Below are 20,407 nucleotides of genomic sequence, written 5' to 3'. Positions count from 1 at the left end.
GGATGGATAGATAGATAGATAGATAGATAGATAGATAGATAGATAGATAGATAGATAGATAGATAGATAGAGATGAATGTACAAATAGATAGATGGATAGATAGAGAGACAGATAGAGAGAGAGATAGAGAGATGAATGGATAGCCTATTTGGATGGATGGATGGATGGATGGATAGATAGATAGATAGCTAGATAGATAGACGAATGGCCAGAAAGATAGATAGAGGATAGATAGAGACATAGATGGATAGATTTAATACATTTATTTTTTTTATTTTTTTTGGGTGGAAGAACACTTCATTTCCCAGAATGCATCACTGATGTTGAATTTCGTTGAATTGTGAATTCAGTAAATTCCTGCTCCTGTCACTCAATTTTAAACGGCAGTTGAACTTCCATTGAGGGGCGTGACTGATTCAAATTAAATTCACACTCATGGTTTGAAGATTAAGTCAATTCTTCTCTTCTGAGTCATTTTAATGATGATTTTTGTTCTTTGAACACACAAACCCCAGTACTAACGTGTGTGTGTGTGTGTGTGTGTGTGTGTGTGTGTGTGTGTGTGTATGTGAGGGTCAGAGCCTTTAAATGGAATAAAGGCACAACACATTTGATGTGCGGTATGGAGAGCTTTTATTTTAGCCCTAACTAACCGGTTTCTGTCTGCGCTGGCACTGCTGTTTAATACTGCGTGTGTTTGGTATTTATGTGCTTGTCTAATGAGCAGCCTGCGCCGAAGCGCTGGATCTGTGCACTGGCTGCAGTCTGAGCGCCCATCAACATCAAACAACACAGACAGACGCTCGTCGCTCCCTCGCTCTCCAGATCCATTCCAAAACCTAGCCAGATGCCTACCTAGAGAGCATACAGATAGTACTACTAGTAATACTGTGAATTGTATGCCAAATTTCCATTAACAAACTAATTAACTTAATCAGTCAGTCACACATAAATGAAACAGGCCAGATTTGTGCACCCAAAAATCATGCCATTATTATTAACTATTTGCATCTATATAATTTTATTTAAATAATCATATTTTCAAAATGCATTTATTCAGATTTTTATTAGTACTACTACAGAAATCTGAATCTGTAATAATAATATAAAATTGCATAAATTATTGTTGGACTGACCAACCTATATAAAGGGAGAAGGTTACATTAAAAGATTTTAAATTTTTAAATGATGTTATATCTGTCACGGGCAGGGTGTTCAAGAGATCATGCAGAACGACGAAGATGACGAAACCAATAACATTTAATAAATAGACAACAGGAAATCCAGACAGGGTAGACATCAACATTCACAGGGTAACATTCACAATAACCGACAAACTACAATACAAGAGACAGGAACTTATATAGGGCAGATAACGAGGGGCAGACAGATGAGCACAATGAGGTGATTAACTAATAATGAGAACAGGAACAACCAGATAAGGACACAGAGGGAGAAACCACAAGCGACAGTCCACAGGGGTGTGACAATATCTAGAGCCCGACCGATATGGGTTTTTTTGGGGCCGATACCGATATTAGGGAGTAAAAAAAGGCCGATACCGATATATCGGCCGATATTCTTTGTGTATATTATAGTACAGTACCAGTCAAAAGTTTGGACACTTTCCCATTCGTGTGTCCAAACATTTGACTGGTACTATATATAGAATACAGTATATACATAAACAGAATATATATACATAAACACATTTTTTGCAATGATCACTCAAATGTGGTGATCAAACACTTATAATGGTGACAGAGATATGTAAGGGCATTTGAACGCCACCCTCCGCGCGTCGGTAGCCCCCCGGGATCGCTAGATCGGTCGGCGCCGGACCGCGAATTTAACCACCCGTAACTCCCGAACCCCGGGGGCTATCCATGCGGGGGTGGTCTCATTCGAAAGAGGGCCTCTAGACGTACACTCGACTCGCGTTCGAGAGGGTTCCTCGAGCTGAAGGGATCCCCCGAATTTGGTGCGGATTCACCGCACCGTTATGGAGATATGGCCGTTCAAAGTTTCAATGGTTTTCCATAGACTTAAGCTTTAAAACGTTTCATCCAGGTCGCCAGTAGCAAACAATGGAGCGCGCTCTGGACAAACTAAGTAATTACACCATTTCAAGCATTTTATCTGCATTATATGTTCTGTAAAAAAAATGTTCATATCGGCGGCATATTCGCCGATACCGATATATCGGCGACAGGCTCCTATAGGCCGATAATATCGGCAAAACGATATATCGGTCGGGTTCTTGTTATATCCACTATTTATATAGAATTGTTCTATAGTTTATACAATATTTAATGCAGTTACATCAGAAGTAATTGTAATTACTTTACTTTTTTAAGGGAAAAGTAATTACATTATAGTAAGTAATTACTTAGTAATGCATTACACCTAACACTGCTGCCAGTTATGCATCTCATCAAGTTTATTAGCTTTTTTTGGTCTAAACTATGTGCAAAAAAACCCAGTTCATTTACAAGTACAATTCATTTCAATTTCATTCATTTTAACTGAATATTGCTTGTTCACCACTAGCCATATTTTAACCATGTTCATACTTTGTAACTGAATTAATGTAACTGATTTCACAATGGTGATTCAAAGCAATTTTATTAAATTAATTTTGAAAGTATTCAAATAGATGCACATAGTTAATAAACTATGCCATGATTTTTTGAGTGCATGAATCTTATCTGTTTTCTACCTCTATTGGTTATTGTGTATTTAAAACACATCCAGTTTATTGTTACTATTACAGAAATCTGACATGTTTCATTGATGTATAACTGACAAATATGCATCAAATTATTAGTTTAAAACTGTGCAATCAAAATGCATGGAAATTTTATATGCAATTCAAATACATAAATTCTTAATTTAGCACAAATATTTTTTTGAGTGTTCTGTTAGCCAAATTCATCAGTGTATCCTTCATAAAGAAGGCAATCCCAGAATGCTTTGCGCAGCTGAGTTGATTTTGAAACAGATCTTCTCTCTCTCGCTCTCAATCATGTCTAAAAGTGCATACGAATTAAGCGTTGACTTGTGCTGTGTTTATGTTTGGTATTTATTTTTACTCGGGCGTTTGTGTACGTGTCCGTAAGGCGCGGGTGAGCTCTTGAAGGAGGTGATGTCATCACTCAGGCCTTCCTACTGTAAGAAATCTTCTAATGGCATTACATCAGCACATGGGACCCCGACCGAGCGCAGTGTCATCCAGAACAGCTGCCGGCGGAATCAGATTCATTCCGCTGTCCTTCTTCCTGTCTTATTCCCAAACGGCTTCTATCTAGGAACATTCCCTCTAGAAATACGGATGCGGTCACCTCTCATGCCACCGCCGTTCACCCACTGACCTTGTCCTTCACTGTTTAAACATTCTTCAGTCGCACTTGTTGACTTGTTTGTCATTAAGCGATTGCAGGATCGTTCATTCACGCATTTACAGTGCTGTCAGCCTCACACGCACAGATCTGCATATATAGCGTCCGCTGCTGCTGTTGTGACGACACTGTTGCTAATGAGACCACAAAGTCAACACACGCAAGCAGTGTTGGGGGTAACTCATTACAAGTAATGCGAGTTACGTAATCAGATTACTTTTTTCAAGTAACTAGTAAAGTAACGCATTACTTTTTTAATTTACAAGAAATTATCTGAGTTACTTTTTCAAAAAAGTAATGCCAGTTACTTTGTTTTCCTATTTATTGACTGACAAGTCTCCTGTCCCCATATTGGGAGAAATCGGAAGTGCAGAGGAGTTGTGTGCGCTGTGTGAACATGATACTACTGTAGTTCTAGACTAAATGTGAATGTGCATTAATTCATCCCACTCACAAAAAACTGATTTAGTATTCATCAAAATGAATTAAAACAGTGAAATGCAAACTCAGAATATGACGCAATCCTGCAATAATTAAATATGTTAAATAACACAAATGTATCTAATCCCATTTTATTAACCAATGTCTTTGCTGCTGACCTTTGATGATCCAGTTCAACCATATAACGCATTACTTTCCATAAAAAGTAACTAAGTAACGTAATTAGTTACTTTTTTAGGGAGTAACGCAATATTGTAATGCCTTACTTTTAAAAGTAACTTTCCCCAACACTGCACGCAAGTACCTCTTACATAAAGTTTTACAGGAGAATCTCATGGAGAACATTCCAGGTCATATTGCACCTTATTGCGACATTAGTTTTGGATAATTGGACATATTTTCCTTCCAAGTTTTTAAAAATGTAACATAAAATGTGACAACAGTTTCAGACCTCATTAAAAGTCTTCTACAAAAAATGTGAAAACCTGGCATTAAAAAAAAAAGAAAACAAAACCTGTAAACAAAGTTTTAGGATTTTGAAAGATGTAAAAAAGTGAAAAGATTCAATTTATTGTTTTTAAATTTAATTTGTTTATTATTTAGTTATAGTATCCACATTTATTATTATTATTATTATTATTATTATTATTATTATAATAGTAATTAAAATTAAAAGTATTAAATATAGGCCTGTTTTATTTTATTTTATTGATGTTTGTCCTTTTAGTTTTGGGCAAAAGGATTTTTGATTTGTAAAGTATAAAAAGTTTACATATTTTAAAGTGATGCTGAAATGGTTGCTTGTACTATTTGTTTGTAATTAAAGATCCAGTATTTATACGCATGAAACATGATGGAACAATATGATGGAAAATATTTGGTAAAACTCTGGACTGGTGAAAAAATTGAAAACCTGGAAATAAACAAGATTGTTGGATTTTGAAAAATGTAAAACAATGAAAATATTTTAATTTATTTATTCATGTATTGTGTTTAATTTTTTATATTTATTGTTTGTTTTGTTATAATTATCCATATTTTGGTTATTATTTGTTATTATTATTTTATTACTGTCCATATTATTATTATATTTTATTATTTTATATTTTTATTATTATTACTAGATGTTTTATTTCATTTTCATGATCTTCATCCTTTTAGTTTTGGGCAAGAAGGAGTTTTGATTGAAGTGATAGAAAAAGTTGATCTGCTTTTTTAAAGTGACACTGAAATGACTGAAATTAATTGTTCTGTTTGTTTGTAATTGAAGATCAAATATTTATGATGGAACTTTGATGGAAAATGTTTGGTAAAACTCTGGACTGCTCTCAGGCAGCGTGTCTGTGTGTGTTTAGGGAAACATTGAGTAAATCAGTGGATCTATTACAGTAATCATGCTATTTCCGTGTGTTTGTGTTTCTCAGGACTGAGTCTGGGATCGTGAAGTTCACCCAGAGACTCTCTTTGAAGGACAAACACTGCAAGGAGGACAGGAGTCAGTTGTCCAGACCTCCGGCCTACAGGAGGCGCTCTCTCAGCTTAGACTGGTACCACAACATTTACATCAATTCAATAAATCAATCAGCTAAAAAGCAGTTTGCGAGAGGTTGACCAGACATTTGGGCTCAAAAGATGCCAGAAAAGCCATGTTGGCTCTGAACGCCGCTAGTTAGCCGTGGTTTTTCCTCCGCTCATCTCTACAGACATCATGACTCCAGCTCTGACTGTCTCTCTGCTCTCCACCCTCTCCGTCTGTCACAGCTGATGCATGTCCAAAACTCACAAATCTGACTCACTTCCAACATGCTTTTCTTGGGAGCTTTTACTGAGATCATCAACATGCACATCGTGTTAAAGGCACATGAATCTCTCTGCCTTTTTTTCTTTACTGTTTCAGAAAAATTACCAGACCTTGACCACAATTACTCATTTTGGAAATTCTTTAATGGTGCTTCAAAGTACTTTAATGAATAGCATGGTATTAAGTCAGATTTGTGTAGTGCTTTTTACAATTCACACACATTGTTTCAAAGCAGCTTTACACAAAATCATGATGTTAATGTTTAAAATAACTTAATATCTTCATGCCTTATAGTCACGTTTATCAGATAATATAATAACATTTTGTGACGATACAAGCAATCAAGCAGTTGAGATTTGCTATATAGTATATATTGCTTTATGTGAGTATGTATGCGAATACAGTTGGACTTACTTTATATATCCAACATTATATAAAGAGCTGGTCATTAATATAGTTAATTTGTATAAATATATTTATATGGCATAGATAAACTTTTTTGTTGAATGAAATATGTTTATGATTTTCTTTTTGCAGAAATTGCTAGTTAATTTGATCACATTGATTGGACTAAAATGTACTGACTTTGTTCACGTATAGTTTAACAGCTTTCCAAAAACTGGATAATTTTTTGTACTTTTTTGGGATTTTTTGTAACTTTGTTACACTTGTGGTCTTCCCAGTCAAAAATGACCGGCTTATAAATTGATCATTATACTTTATTACGACCAAATATTGGATTCAATCTTTTTGTCAGCTTGTTTTCTGTCAGTTAGCACAGGTTTTGTAATTCTTTTTGAAACTGATTGATCATAGACCTCAATGATCTTAGCTCATGCACCTCAGTTTTTAAGGAGACATTGTCAAAATGATCCATCATTTTTTTTTTCACTCCAAAATGGACCTAGAACCAATCAGTTCCAAAAAGAAATTCAAACCTGTGCTAATTGGAAGATTGAATCCAAGATTTGGTGATAATACAGCATAATGAGAGATTTACAAGCAATTTTTAAAACTCATTTTTGACTGGGAAAAATAATTTAAAGGGATAGTTCACCCAAAAATGAAAACTCCGTCTTCTGTTGAATGTAAAAGAAAATATTTTTGAATATTTATATGTATAGATTCCCTATTTGACCGCTCCGGATACGTTGACGCGTCCGCCGTCTTGGAACGGTCAACTTGACGTCATTCACCATAATAATCAATGAATATTCAAATATATACAAGCGTTTAACTTGCTGTTGTAGACGCACACAGTCAATGCATTCAAAGGTTTGCAGACCGTTCCAAAAATGGAGGATGGCTTATGTATCGCCGCCCATAGAAACAGTCGCTAATGAGGCATCTATGTATATATATATCTATGATGGTACCCATTGACTTCCATAGTATTTATTTTTTCAGATTGTGGAACTCAATGGCTACCGGCAACTGTTTGTTTTCCAACATTCTTTAGAATACCTTGTTTTACGTTCAACAGAAGAAAGAAACTCATACAGGTTGGGAACAACTTGAGGTTGAGTAAATGATGACAATTTTCATTTTTGCTCATTTTTCCTTCAAGTAAATGAGTTAAAAGGTATTTAAACCATCCGATTGTAAACCTGCTATGTGCTTCTATATTCCCAAACTGCGAGTTTATGTGCCTTTGTTTGTGCATGAGAAGAGGTGCGTATCGGCGGTCGTGGCATATGGCAGATTGGGAGCCGGGCTCCAGAGACGCATATAACTCCAGGGAGTCTCAGGTCGGCGTGTCCCCAGGATGTAGCCACCCTGGCTGGGCGCGATGCGGGCTGGGCCCCCCTGTTTTCGGGGCCGCGCAGAGACTCGTGCAGACTCCCTGTCACCTCCTGCACGCCGAGCTGTCTGTCGCCAGAGCCTCTTAGACGGGCCTAACGTCACACACACACGTACGGGGCCGATGCACAAAGACACATCGGCGCACATGCATTCATACATTGATTGATCCCGCGCTCACACGCGCGTCTCGGAACATCCCCATGGCGCCACAGAAACACACAAACGTGCGATGGGAAAAGACCACGGCTTTAATGCGTTAAACAAACGTGCTCCTGTTCTAATGCCGTCAAAGCAGCACGCGTGTGTGCACGGATGAATCTCACGAAACGCATTTCACTGCAAATTCAAATGAAAGAAATTGCATTTCATTTAATGAAAATTAAACTTTTTGGAGGTTTTTTTTTATTCAATCCCCCCCCCCACACACAATTTTTTTCAATTATTTATTTATTTATTGCAATTTTGAGTGTTGATTTTATCTATTTGCAACTGTAGATTTCAATTATCATGCATATACTGGCATATATAAAGGCTGCTTTGTCAAAATGAGAAATCTCCACTTCAGTAGCACCAAACTTTATAGTTTTATTCCTATCTAAATTCTGAAGTGTTTGTTCAAAAAATAAAATGTATATTTATCTCTATATATATATCAAAATATATATAAAAATTGTATTCCTAAAAATATGGTGAAAATCTATTTCTGTCAGTTGACAGTATTTTCTGATTTATGAAGTGATAAAAAGAGATATCCAAAATATGCCAATATGCCAACAAAATGCAACAAGAATTTTAAACCTGGCTTTAACCAATTTTCAGATTTTTTTATTTTGGAAATGTTTGCAAATTAGTGCATATTTAATTAGATAATAACTCATTTACATATTTAAACAAAACATTTCAGTAAACATACAGAATACAGAAGTTAAAATTTGTATCCTTTTGATCTGTATTATGAAAATGTATTATAAGAATCACTATTGAGAAAAAAGAAACTGAAGTAAAACATCCAGAATCATTAAAGTAATGAGAATTTCAGGTGGAAAATTTGCTTAATTTTCATTCAAATTTGGCCACATTCTTAAAAATTTACTTTATGCAAAACGTAACATTTTATTTCTTGTCTGTTAATTTTGAGGTGAAATGTGACCCGTTCTTGTGAGATTCTGATTCTGAAGTGCGTTTGCATGCTGAAGATTTCAGTGGTGACAAGCAAACCTGTCGGCGTGTCTTTCAAACGGCGAGGTAATCAACTGATTAGCTTTGATTCCCCATTGTGTGTGTGAGAGTTCGAAGGGTTAGACTGGCTCCACTAGGCCTGAAGTACACAAGAGAGAGAGAGACGGGTTCTGTTGACCCTAGTAACACACACACACTGATCGGTAATACTGTCCTCACTGCCCCCCTCCTGTTGCTTACTGTCACACACACTCCCCCTCCAAATTTTGGCTGGTCGGACTGCAGTCTGTCTGGTGCCAAGAATCAAATTTCAGACTCTCCTTCTCGCAGCCACATATAACCCTCGGAGAGGAGTCCCTCAGCCCCCTTTCCGTCTGTCATAGCCAGCTACTCTAAAAGAAAGAGAGACGTCGTCCCGTCCGCTCTTTGCACAGTTGTCATAAAACATTCCAAATGTCACCGGAGTTTCATTTGATTGATGACGACGTAAAAGAATTGGCATGTTACTTCGACTGGAGTTTCTTGCACATATTGGTGCATTGCTATTGTTATTGCAGTCATTTATCGACATAAAATCCATGCTTGCAGTTGTTTAGAATCAAACATGTTTCTCTAAATTTATACTTTATTTACTTTGTTCTATGTCAGAGTTAACCTAATAAGTAAAATCATTCACAAACTTGTTACTATGTAGTTTACTATGTAAAACGTCTCGGCTTTTGTTCTGTTTGATATGTAATTGTATTACGGCTAGCATTACCTGATGTTCATTCTTGGTTATATTAATTGAATACAATGCAACTGAATTGAATAACGTTGAGTCAGAGAATGTGAATTGCTCTTACAATTGTTTTGCAATTATGATCGTTTTATGAATGCGACACAATATTTAATCGTTAGCTACTCTCTAATTTCTAGATTTAGATTCTGTTTTTCCAGATTTTAAATTCAGAATTCTAAATTAAGTGCTAAATAATTAAACTAATAATCGTGCACTTTTTTTTTGAAGATGCATAATTCACAGTCATACGTATCGCTGTTGTCGAAAGTGTTGAAACTAATAGTAAATAAAACCTTTTTCCACTGATTTTCTCTACAGTAATTTCAAACACTGTAAAAAATGCTGCTGCAATTAGAACAACTTAAAATTTGTTGAGATACGTAAATCCACTAAATAACTATCCTTAAAATGAACGAAATGTATAATTTTTAAATGATACATTTACGGTGTACAAAGCTGAAGTGTGGCGTCATTTGGGCTTTTGGGGTAACGTCCGGCCCGGGACCGCGGCGCGGGTAGCACCTCGGTTCCGCCGCTTGCTGCGTCCCGTGTGAAGAGCCTTCGAGCGGGGCGCGGCGGGCGGTAGGGTCGCCGCGCGGCTGCAGCTTTCTCTCGTGGTGGGGGCGTTTTGTGCAGTTGGGGCGGTGCTCGCGTCGTGGTGTCGGTGATTCCACGTGGAACATAAATACAAACTGAAAAACCTGTGAAATCCAAGTTGAAAGGTTCTGAGAATGTTCAACATCTGTATTTATTTGATTGTTTTACAATTGTTTTGTTTTCTTTAGGAATCCTGCAAGAACTTTATTTTTCATTGATATTAAGCAGATCATTTTTTGTTCAGATCAAAATGTTTTGACATTGTATGTCACAATTGTAAACTTAAACTGTGAACCTTTAAAGCAGGGTCTAAAAATATATATGGTCTTTTTATAAAATACATTTTATACATATACATTTAACTAAAGAATCCTGCAAGCACTTGAATTTTTCCCCCTTTACTCGTACTGCACAAAAAGTGGTTCAATAACGTTGAATGACACAGGGACTGATTATTGCAAATGCAGATCCCAGTGTGTTCTGGTTAAACAATTTTTATTTATTTATTTTTGCTAAGGTTTGCATATGGTGGTGTGTTCTTAATGACAGATTTCCTAAAAATATATCCTATTCCTAAAATAAGAAACATCCCAATATATCGCCTTGCTTACAGTATCGCAATGTATCACAATATATCGTATCGCAACCCCTATACCGTGATACATATCGTATCGCCAGATTCTTGCCGATACACAGCCCTATTAACAAATGCTGTAAAAATAAATTTTTTACTGTTATTTCATGTTCAATTAATGCATTAACTAATGTTAACAAATGAGACCTTATTGTAAAGTGTTACCAAAATTTAAATAAAAAATCTTCAGTTAAGCCTGAACCTAACATTAATTGAAAGTATATTATAATTAAAAAAAAGGTAAAGATATGAAGGCTGTGAATTGTGCATCACATTACACATAACAAATGAAGTGCAATACTAACAGTTAATGCTCTCTTCATCTTTGTTCTTGCTGTCAGTGTTTATCTGTTATGTGTAAAATTGACATTTTTATTTACAAAAATGACATTTCGTTTCTATAATCTGATGCACGTTTGCTAAAAGAATGCCTAAATAGCTATTTGGCTGTTGGTTAACATTACTAAATGGCCTGAATGATGGATGGTGTTAATCGAAAATCATTTCAGAGAAAGAGCGAGTTTTTCTTTTTTTTTTTTTTATGAAATATGATGATTTTTTGCTTCTCTTATAACATGCATTGACGAATTGTGCAGAATAAGCCCAGGAACGTCATTAAGAAAGCACAGAACGTTCCCGTTGTCATTTATTTTCTGTACAGCAACATCAGATCTAAAAAACGAGTGACAAAAATACTCTCTGGCTTTTCCCGTTGTCTCACGTGAAACAAAGCGGATAATTTAGCGGCCACATTAGCAGTGCTATCGGGCAGAGTTTGATCTCGGAGGTAAATGTGAACATGTGTTCGGGGAAACGGTAAAGAGTAATCTCTTACCATCAGTGAGCTCAACACATGCACATGTGTGCAGGATTGCATGTGTTTATATGCGCCTACTGTTCTCAATGGCTATTATTCTTAGACGGAGGCATTACTCACTAAATTTTCCATACTATGGCCTATTCTCATTTAGCCTTGACTTACTGGACGTGTTAAATGTGCTCGTATTTGCGTGCTAAATTTTGCTTCGCCTTTTGATGTGATGCCAGACACAATCCTCAGATATTTGAGCACTTTTGCCCCCGACTTGGCTGTGTGTGTGTGTGTGTGTGTGTGTGTGTGTGTGTGTGTGTGTGTGTGTGTGTGTGCGTGCACAATTGAAATAAGTGTGTGTTACTGTGCAAGCATTTTTCAAATGAATAGCATTTTGAATTACAAATATGTTAGAATTGAAAAATCAACATGTTCTCCAGCATGATTTGAGATTCAGTGGAAGAAGACAATATGACTGTCTGTTCAAAGAGTCACATGATCAACATACAGAAGTGTTACAATGTTTCTTTGTTTGTAAATGTTTCAGAATTGTAAATCTTCCCGATACAAATCAGATTTTTATGGCATTACTTGATTTGCATAATTGCTTTAGTGAATCAGGTCCTGAAACAATGCAATGCTAAACAGTGCTATTCATTCTGACTGAATTCTCCCTTGTGTGTGTTTCTAATGGGCTTTTGTTCCATATGAAGTGTGTGTGTGTGTGTGTGTGTGTGTGTGTGTGTGTGTGTGTCTGTTCTCTTCTATCACTATTCGTCTGATGGAGTGCTGAGATGGCTGTGTTAACATGTGGTGTCCCTGTTTCTTTTGTCTTTCTTTCTTTATCCCTCGTTCTTTCATCTGCTAGTCTTTCATGTCAGTGCGCGCTGTTCGCTCAGCAGCCCGTGTGTTCGGCACAAGAGGAGAAACTTTAAGCCCAGAGATCAGTCGCCTTTGAAACTGATCCGGCCTGCCACAAATATACCCACTTTTATCTGCACACAGCACATACCTGCCCGTTAAAATAACCGCGTTATTATCAGAGCACTCGGAGGTGTTCGCCTGTATCCGACGCGGACGACGCGCCGTCCTAATACGAGAGCATTTGTGACAGTTGTAGTTCTTGGAGCGCTTTGTTCTCTTTCCAAACCTTGAAGCCCTCTGAATGAATCTTCATATCAGGGTATACGTGTCAATATTAATATAAATCGTCAATCAATATGGGTTTTTCAGCTACTGATTATTCAAATTGTACTTTTAGTTCCTTCCATTCTTACTCGATTTTATTTTTTCTAGAACAAACCTCATTAATTTATTCTGTTTTAGAACAAGAATTTGCAAGAAAGATTGTAAGGGACCAAATTTAGGACTTATTCAAACTTAATTCAAGATTTATTCTCTGAAGAGTTAAGCATAACTTTGCATCTCAAGTCAAGTATTTTTTTTTGGTAGTTTTTTAAAATAATTTTACTACTAATAATAATAATCAATATTAATTAATAATAATTATAGTTTATAATTTATTTATTAAAATATTTAAAGATGTTTAAAATAAGGAACCATTAGTTAACATTAATACATTAACTAAAATTAACTAACAATGAGCAATTCATTTTTACTGTATTTATGAATTTTTTGTTGCTAATATAATTTAATTAACTGTATCTTTGTAAATGTTAATGAATAAAAATACATCTGATCATTGTCAGCTCAGGTCCGTTAAATAATACAACTTTAGTAATAATGTGTTGAATGAGGTGAAATGAACTAACTAAGAATAATAAATGTCTTTTTATATAAGTAATTTATCATTGTTAGTTTGTTTTTACTAAAGTGGCTGACTAATGTTAACAAAAGGAACCTTATTGTAAAGTGTTATTGAAATATTTAATGGAAACAAGAGCAAAAAACCTATTGAATATATTTTTGTGGTGACAATAAATAGTAAAAAAAAAAAAGACTATTTTATATATATATATATATATATATATGTGTGTGTGTGTGTGTGTGTGTGTATTTAAGTATTTATGCACTATTTTTTTGCACACTGAATATAAACCTTCAAAGAAAACAAATTACACTTTTTTTATTATTATTATTTTGTCCTGAGGCCAGTGCTGACAGCATATCGTAAATTCTGATTTCGTGTGTATTTTGTTTTTCAGTGCTGAATCCGAAATGACTCAACAGATTCCCGACCCCCATCCTCTGATTCCACGCAAACACTCCAGCACGTCATGTTCGTCTCCGCCGAGCGCCGCGCGACGCCTCTACAGAAACCTGTCTGGAAAGTTCCGCACGGCCAACTTGGCTCTGGATGATGCGGCGCTCCCGAGCCAGTCAGACAAGGACCATTCGCACAAAACCACCATGGTGAGATTCAAACACTTCAACAAGAACTATGCAATAACAGAAACTAAAATAGTCTCACATAACTATTCAATTATGACTTTGCAGCTTGTTCTGGCTAAGAACCGCCCACTTACATATGTGACCCTGGACCACAAAACCAGTCATAAGGGTTAAATATTTTTTAATTGAGATTTATTAATTTATACGCCATCTGAAAGCTGAATAAATAAGCTTTCCATTGATGTATGGTTTGTTATGATAGTACAATATTTGGCCGAGATACAACTATTTGAAAATCTGGACTCTGAAGGGTGCAAAAAATCTAAATATTGAGAAAATCACCTTTAAAGTTGTCCAAATGAAGTTCTTAGCAATGTATATTACTAATCAAAAATTTATTTTGAAAAATGTACGGTAGGAAATTTACAAAATATCTACATAGAACATGATCTTTACTTAATATCATAATGATTTTGGCATAAAATAAAAATCAATAATTTTGACCCATACAATGTATTGTTGGCTATTGCTACAAATATACCCGTGCTACTTATGACTGGTTTTGTGATCCAGGGTCACATATGACTGACATATAAAGCAACCAATCACAAGTGATGATGCTTTAACCTTCAAAGAACCTTATTGCAAATCATATTCAGTCAAAAATGGCATTTATGTATTTCATGCATGTGTGTGTTTGCAGTTTTAAAGCATGCATGCACGTGTAGTTCCACGTGAGTGATGTATATCTATGCATGCACGTGTAGTTCCAGGGAAACGAGGCTCTGTTTGAAGCTGTGGAGCATCAGGAGCTGGACGTCGTGGAGTCTCTGTTGAACACCTTCAGTCTGGAGGAGCTGGACTTAAACACCCCCAACAGTGAAGGACTGCTGCCGCTCGACATCGCCATCATGACCAACAACGTCCCCATGGCCAAACTTCTGCTGAGAGCCGGGGCCAAAGAGAGTCCCCACTGTGAGTACACACTCCCTGTGATCAAACACATGCAGCACAAGTCCCGCTTTATGAATAATAAACCATACTTCTACAGATGTTGGCCACATGCTGTACATTACAATAAAGCAGTAGTGGCTTATTGCTTCAATCAAACAGCGGCAGCAGCAATTTGATATGGTATGCAACACCAATGATCAAAACATAATGTGAATTTTTCCGCCACTTTAAATAGGTATCATTATTTCTACTGTAGTATGTTTGTGAATGTCCAGGTCATCTTAAAATAAAAAAATGTAATATTACATTTAGTATATAAAAATATGCACATTATATTTAAATTCATTTTACAGTATTATATTATATTATATTATATATTTTTGCATGAAGAACATGAAGTGTAACTTTAGGAGCATTATGATTTTTAACATTATAACATTATTTTCAACATTAAATGATTTCTGTAATTTGTAATTTTTTTTGTTATTAAATTATTCTTTTTATTGTAACTAATTATATTGTAAATTATCATGGTAGTATTTGCTGTTCTAAACTTAATTTATGCTGATTTAAAAACATTTAATTGGAAAAGGAAAAGTGAGGACATTTTTTTTTTAATTTTTTATTTTTACATTGAGGTAATGCCGTTTTTAGTGAAAATTTTCATAAAAATGTACAAATCTGAATGCTTTAGCTCATTTTGGGGTAAAATATGATGAAACATTTAATATGAAGCATTTCCTGAAATTCAACCATATATTGTAACAATGTATCAAAGATAGCTGTCAAAGATTATTTGCATTAATTTGCTTATTAGCTATTTTACAGTGGTGAACATGGCTCATTCATAACTCGGTTTTATAGTACACATTTAAAATCTATTAATATTAATTACTGCAGTTTAACCATACAATGTACAGGTGTAGAGTACAATGTAGTTTGTACATCAGTAATATGATAATAATAAAATAAATTTAGCTTGAAAGCCTTAGGAGGAAATACTGTGAAATGTTCAGTGGAATTGAAAAAGAAAATAGAAATTGAGCACAATTTTTTTTCAAAGAAAATGAAAAAAAAAAAAAAGCCATCTTTTCCTTTCTTGTCATTCTTTTAAAAAAAACCAACAACTTAAAACTGTGTTCCTGGGTTAAAAAATCCATTTGAAAAATCCAAACTCTGGTTTATTTTTCATTATTTGACAAGATGTTTGCAGGTGTTTGTTTAATGTGTTTCTTGTATTCTCTAGTTTTAAGTCTTGAAGGCAGAGCCGCTCACCTGGCCTCACTGGTGCATGAGGCGGAGCATCGCATAGCAGAGCTGGTTGCCCAGGTGACGGGGGAGGAGCCTGGGGAGAGGGAGGAGTCAAACAGAGAGAGACAGCTGAAAACCTGGGAATGGAAGCTCCGCCTCTACAAACGCATGCAGACGGGATACACACACGCCAGTGAGTAACACACACACACACACACCTGAGGTTACAGCAGCTGTGTGTGACACTGAGTGTGTCTTTGTGTTGATTTCAGGTCCTCCTGAGCCGCCCAGCGTCGTCGATCTATCTGTCAGCAGTAGCACCAGTCTCAGAGTTTACTTCCAAGAGCCTCTCTGTCACAACTCTGCTGTTATTACCAAATACCGCGGTGAGTGACCCCTGACCCCCGTTTTAAGGCTGATTTAGATTATACCACTGAAGCACGTGAAGTCACACAACTGACTGGTCAACTAGCCCGTGAGAATCAGCGATTTGACAGCCAACTACAGAATATGTTCCATGCACGCCACATATCACATAAATCATGTAATTCCATTGCCAAATTCTCATATTATTATATTTTTATTAATATTTTTGATAGCCTTTTATATATTTTCAGTTTTAAATAAATAGTAAAAATAAGTAGTAGTAAGTAGAATAAGTATATACTATTGTAGTGTTTATTAATATTTTAATTGCCTTTTATTTTTACTTTTTTTTTTTCAGTTTTATATACGTTTTTGTTTAACTATCCCTTTAATTTAATAATTTTTAATCAAGTTTTAGTTTTTATTTATTTCCAGTTATTAATTTGACTATTTTTACTACTTATTTCAGTTAGCAGCAAAGGTAAATATTCAAATTTTAATTTAGTTTAAGTCTAATAGTTATATTTTGTTATATTTCAGCTGTATTGCAAATAACAAAAATGTTTTAATAGCTTTAGTTTTAATGTTAGTTTATGATATAATAACCCGAGTGCTGTCATAAACAGTGTCAAAAATAGACATACTGTATTACACTTGCTTGTAGTTTCTGTCAGACATTAGGTTTGTTTAATGGGTCTTTGAGTTGTTCAAACAAATTTAGACCATCTTAGAAATCTGATGGTCTGACTTTGTGGACAAAAAACTCTCCAGAATCCCTTTATTTTCACATTTTGCGTACAAAACAAATCGCACGCAAATACAGCGTGACACAGTTTGTTTCACCATATAGAACAAGCACAGTGAAGTGCTTGTGACTAGTAGACACAGGCCCACAGCATGGCATGGTGGTAGAACTAATTGACTAGACAGTGCAGCTCCGTATGTGCATCTGCTGAATGACTGCTTCTTATGTGTGTCTCAGTGAGCTGGAGCAGCGTTCCTTCATTTACTCCATTACTGGGTGAGACGGTCATTGAAGACATGACTCAGCTCCAGTATGACATCGCTGGACTTCCAGTGGTTAGTATGTGGAGTAAAACAAACCACAAACAATATTACCACAGCTGTCAAGCTCCAAAAAAAACTAAACTAAACTAAAGAGCACCATAAAGTTTCATAACATACAACTTGTGCACTGTATTTCAGGTTTTCTGAAGCCATATGATAGCTTTGTGTGACCTGAAATGTAATAAAGTTCTTTGACCTGCTCCATCTTTATGAATCACTTTGACCCAGAAACGTATTTTTAGTTTTATGAACGAAAGTTTTATGAATGAGAGAACAAACGTTTAATGAAAGCAGTGGTTTTCAACCACTAGGAAGCCTCAGCAAACTACCAAGGGGTCCTCAAGATGACTTAAAATAGTTTAAAATAAGACAAAACAAGCATTGAAATAAGCTAAAACAAATAGAAACAATCATTAGATTTCTTGTTTTAATTCACCTCCTCAACAGCTTCATTTTAAAAGAGTGATTCCTGGAAAAGTCATGTAAAGTACTACAATCATAAAACTCCATGGGCATTTATATAATAAATACACATTTTCCTCTTTTAATGTCCAACAAAAGAAATAAAGTTAACTATCCCTTTAAGCTATATCATTTGCTAATATTAATTTTCTTTTGGTTATGTCAGGAGTACAGAAAAGTTGTTTTAGAGGTGGAGACCATTTTGAAGAAAGATTATAAAAACAAAATTTTAGTGACTGAAGAATTGTGCACAAGTGTTAAGTAATACTTTACGTTTTAGAAATTTTGTTATGTGCTTTTGTCATTTTTATTAATTATTTTCAATATTTATATTTAGATTAGATTGATTATATTAATTAGATTCATTTTTTATTCAAGTTTGTTTTTCATCTATTTATAATTTTATTTCATTTGATGTCAGCTTCATTTCAAGTAGTCAAAACTTTATTTTAAACTTTAAATTTGAATAGTTTTATTTTTATTGTGAGTTAACTATAACAACACCGGTGCACAATTAAAGAGTACAAAAATTCATTGTTTGATTGTTTTAATTGGTCTTGTAAGAACAACACCAGTGAACAAACAAAGAAGACAAAAAATAATGAATAAAAATAATAATAAAATAAACAGACCAACTAATAAACATTAAAAAAAAGCAAAATGATATCACAAATAACATAAATACCTAAGTCATGTAAAACAGAGGAAGATATAAAACCGCACAAAAATCATAGTATCAGTCTTTAAATACTAATTGGCTATGTGTATGTTTGACAGCGTACATTCCTCGTAGATGGGCGCTGCTGTAATTTAGGTCAAAAACACATAAATAACTCAATACATATCAAACGATCTGTAAGAAGAGACAGAGCAATAGTGATCACGTAATGAAAACCGTTACATTTGTGTTGCGACATTACTGTCCGATCCAATATAGTCGCACAGCATCGTCTTTTAGTTTCAATCTTTTTGAAAATCCCGCAGCGAATTGTGCCTTGTTTGTAAATGAATCCTCGGTAAAATGAAGTGAACAAAGGACAGAGTTCGTACTGATGCGGTCTGGATCTTCATTCAAAATAAAGTTCATTCACTCTTTCCTAACGCTGAGATCAGAAGGAAGGCAACGCAAACACTTTTTCGTTTGGCTTTTGTGTAAACCTGCGCATTCACCTCTCTCGTAAACACTACATACGCGAATCGGTGGGCGGGGCTAAACAGGCAGTGATGTAGAAGCAGGTGTTGATCTTCTTCTGCAGAGGTGGTGCTTATCCACACTATTACATCATAGAGTCGTACATTTCACCATTGGTTTTGGCAGACTACCTTCGATATAAGCTGTTTTTAGACTAACAACAAAGTTTTGAGTTCTGAAACTTACAGGATGTTTTTATAGTACAATGACCTCTTGTATGTCAAAAGATCAAGGGATTTTTGGTTTCTGAGTTCATGACCCCTTTAAATACAGCATCAGTCACAGATCTGTCTCTCTCTCCCCTGTTTCAGGGCACATGCTGTTATGTCCAGGTATCAGCATATAACATGAAGGGATGGAGTTCACCTCAGATATCTGAACCTGCTTGTGCTACAGTCTCAAGTGAGAACACACACACACACACACACACACACACACACACACAAACATTCAGTAGTGACAAACAGGAGAGATGTTAGTCATGTTTTGCTTTCTAAGAGGTTGCATGACAGATAATGTGTGTGTGTGTGTAATTATCTATGTGTGTCTGGCTTTATTTGTGCCATACTTGTGTCCTCATTTTTATGTTTGTGAGGACAAGCCCTCCTTTTCCCCCCATCAGATTTTAGGGCTCTTTTACATTGAGTGTGTGTGTGTGTTTTGAGCATGCTAATTTAAATGTGTGTGTTTGTGTTTTCCATTTCGACTCCCTCTGGAAATATTTGCATGTCTGTGAGAAGCTGTAAAGTCGCAGACAGAACGGCTCTTATACACCAACTCAAACACACACACACACACACTTGTTGTCTCCCTCTACAATTCATGCTCACATACACACACCGCTTTATGGCCGCATGCAGAAATTATTTTCACTCAATTTCTCTTATTTACACGATGTTTGCGTCCTTTTTTCCGCTCGCTCTATCTGTTTCATAACACACACACATGCACACACAAACACTCTCGGTGAGGTTAGCCGACTGAAGAGAGGGTCTGTGTTAGACATTCCCGGAATAGAGTGTCCATGTTTTCCCTGCTTCCTCAGGAACCAGCCTGCAACCAACACACCGTCAGAACATCGTCCTGTTTACCGTGCCGAGAGAGTGTGTGTGCGAGTGTGAGTGTGAGTGCGAGTGTGAGTGTGTGTGTGTGTGTGAGTGTGTGTGTGAGAGTGTGTGCAAGGTTGTGTGCGCGTGCTTGAGTGTGTGTGTGCGTGTGTGAGAGTGTGTGTGTGCATGTGCGAGTGTGTGTGTGCGTGCGTGCATGTGAGAGTACGTGTGTGTGTGTGTGTGTGTGTGTGTGTGTGTGTGTGTGGG

The 20,407-nt window shown here is 35.9% G+C and overlaps 1 protein-coding gene across 1 annotated transcript in view; it reads left to right on the top strand.

The window, feature by feature from the left end:
* Positions 1 to 20,407, top strand: part of LOC107667117 (ankyrin repeat and fibronectin type-III domain-containing protein 1-like) — a 95,660-nt gene that overhangs the window by 56,878 nt on the left and 18,375 nt on the right. Inside the window, exons 6-12 of the mRNA XM_016458702.1 lie at positions 5,265 to 5,387; positions 13,612 to 13,819; positions 14,566 to 14,773; positions 15,999 to 16,196; positions 16,276 to 16,389; positions 17,352 to 17,449; positions 19,403 to 19,493. Of these exons, the coding sequence (XP_016314188.1) occupies positions 5,265 to 5,387; positions 13,612 to 13,819; positions 14,566 to 14,773; positions 15,999 to 16,196; positions 16,276 to 16,389; positions 17,352 to 17,449; positions 19,403 to 19,493 (1,040 nt within the window). The remainder of the gene's footprint in view (positions 1 to 5,264; positions 5,388 to 13,611; positions 13,820 to 14,565; positions 14,774 to 15,998; positions 16,197 to 16,275; positions 16,390 to 17,351; positions 17,450 to 19,402; positions 19,494 to 20,407) is intronic.

Source organism: Sinocyclocheilus anshuiensis, unplaced genomic scaffold, assembly GCF_001515605.1.
Source record: "Sinocyclocheilus anshuiensis isolate Anshui unplaced genomic scaffold, SAMN03320099.WGS_v1.1 scaffold415, whole genome shotgun sequence".
NCBI lineage: Eukaryota > Metazoa > Chordata > Actinopteri > Cypriniformes > Cyprinidae > Sinocyclocheilus > Sinocyclocheilus anshuiensis.
Note: the sequence above shows the minus strand (reverse complement) of the source record. Positions and strands in the feature narration are given on the sequence as shown.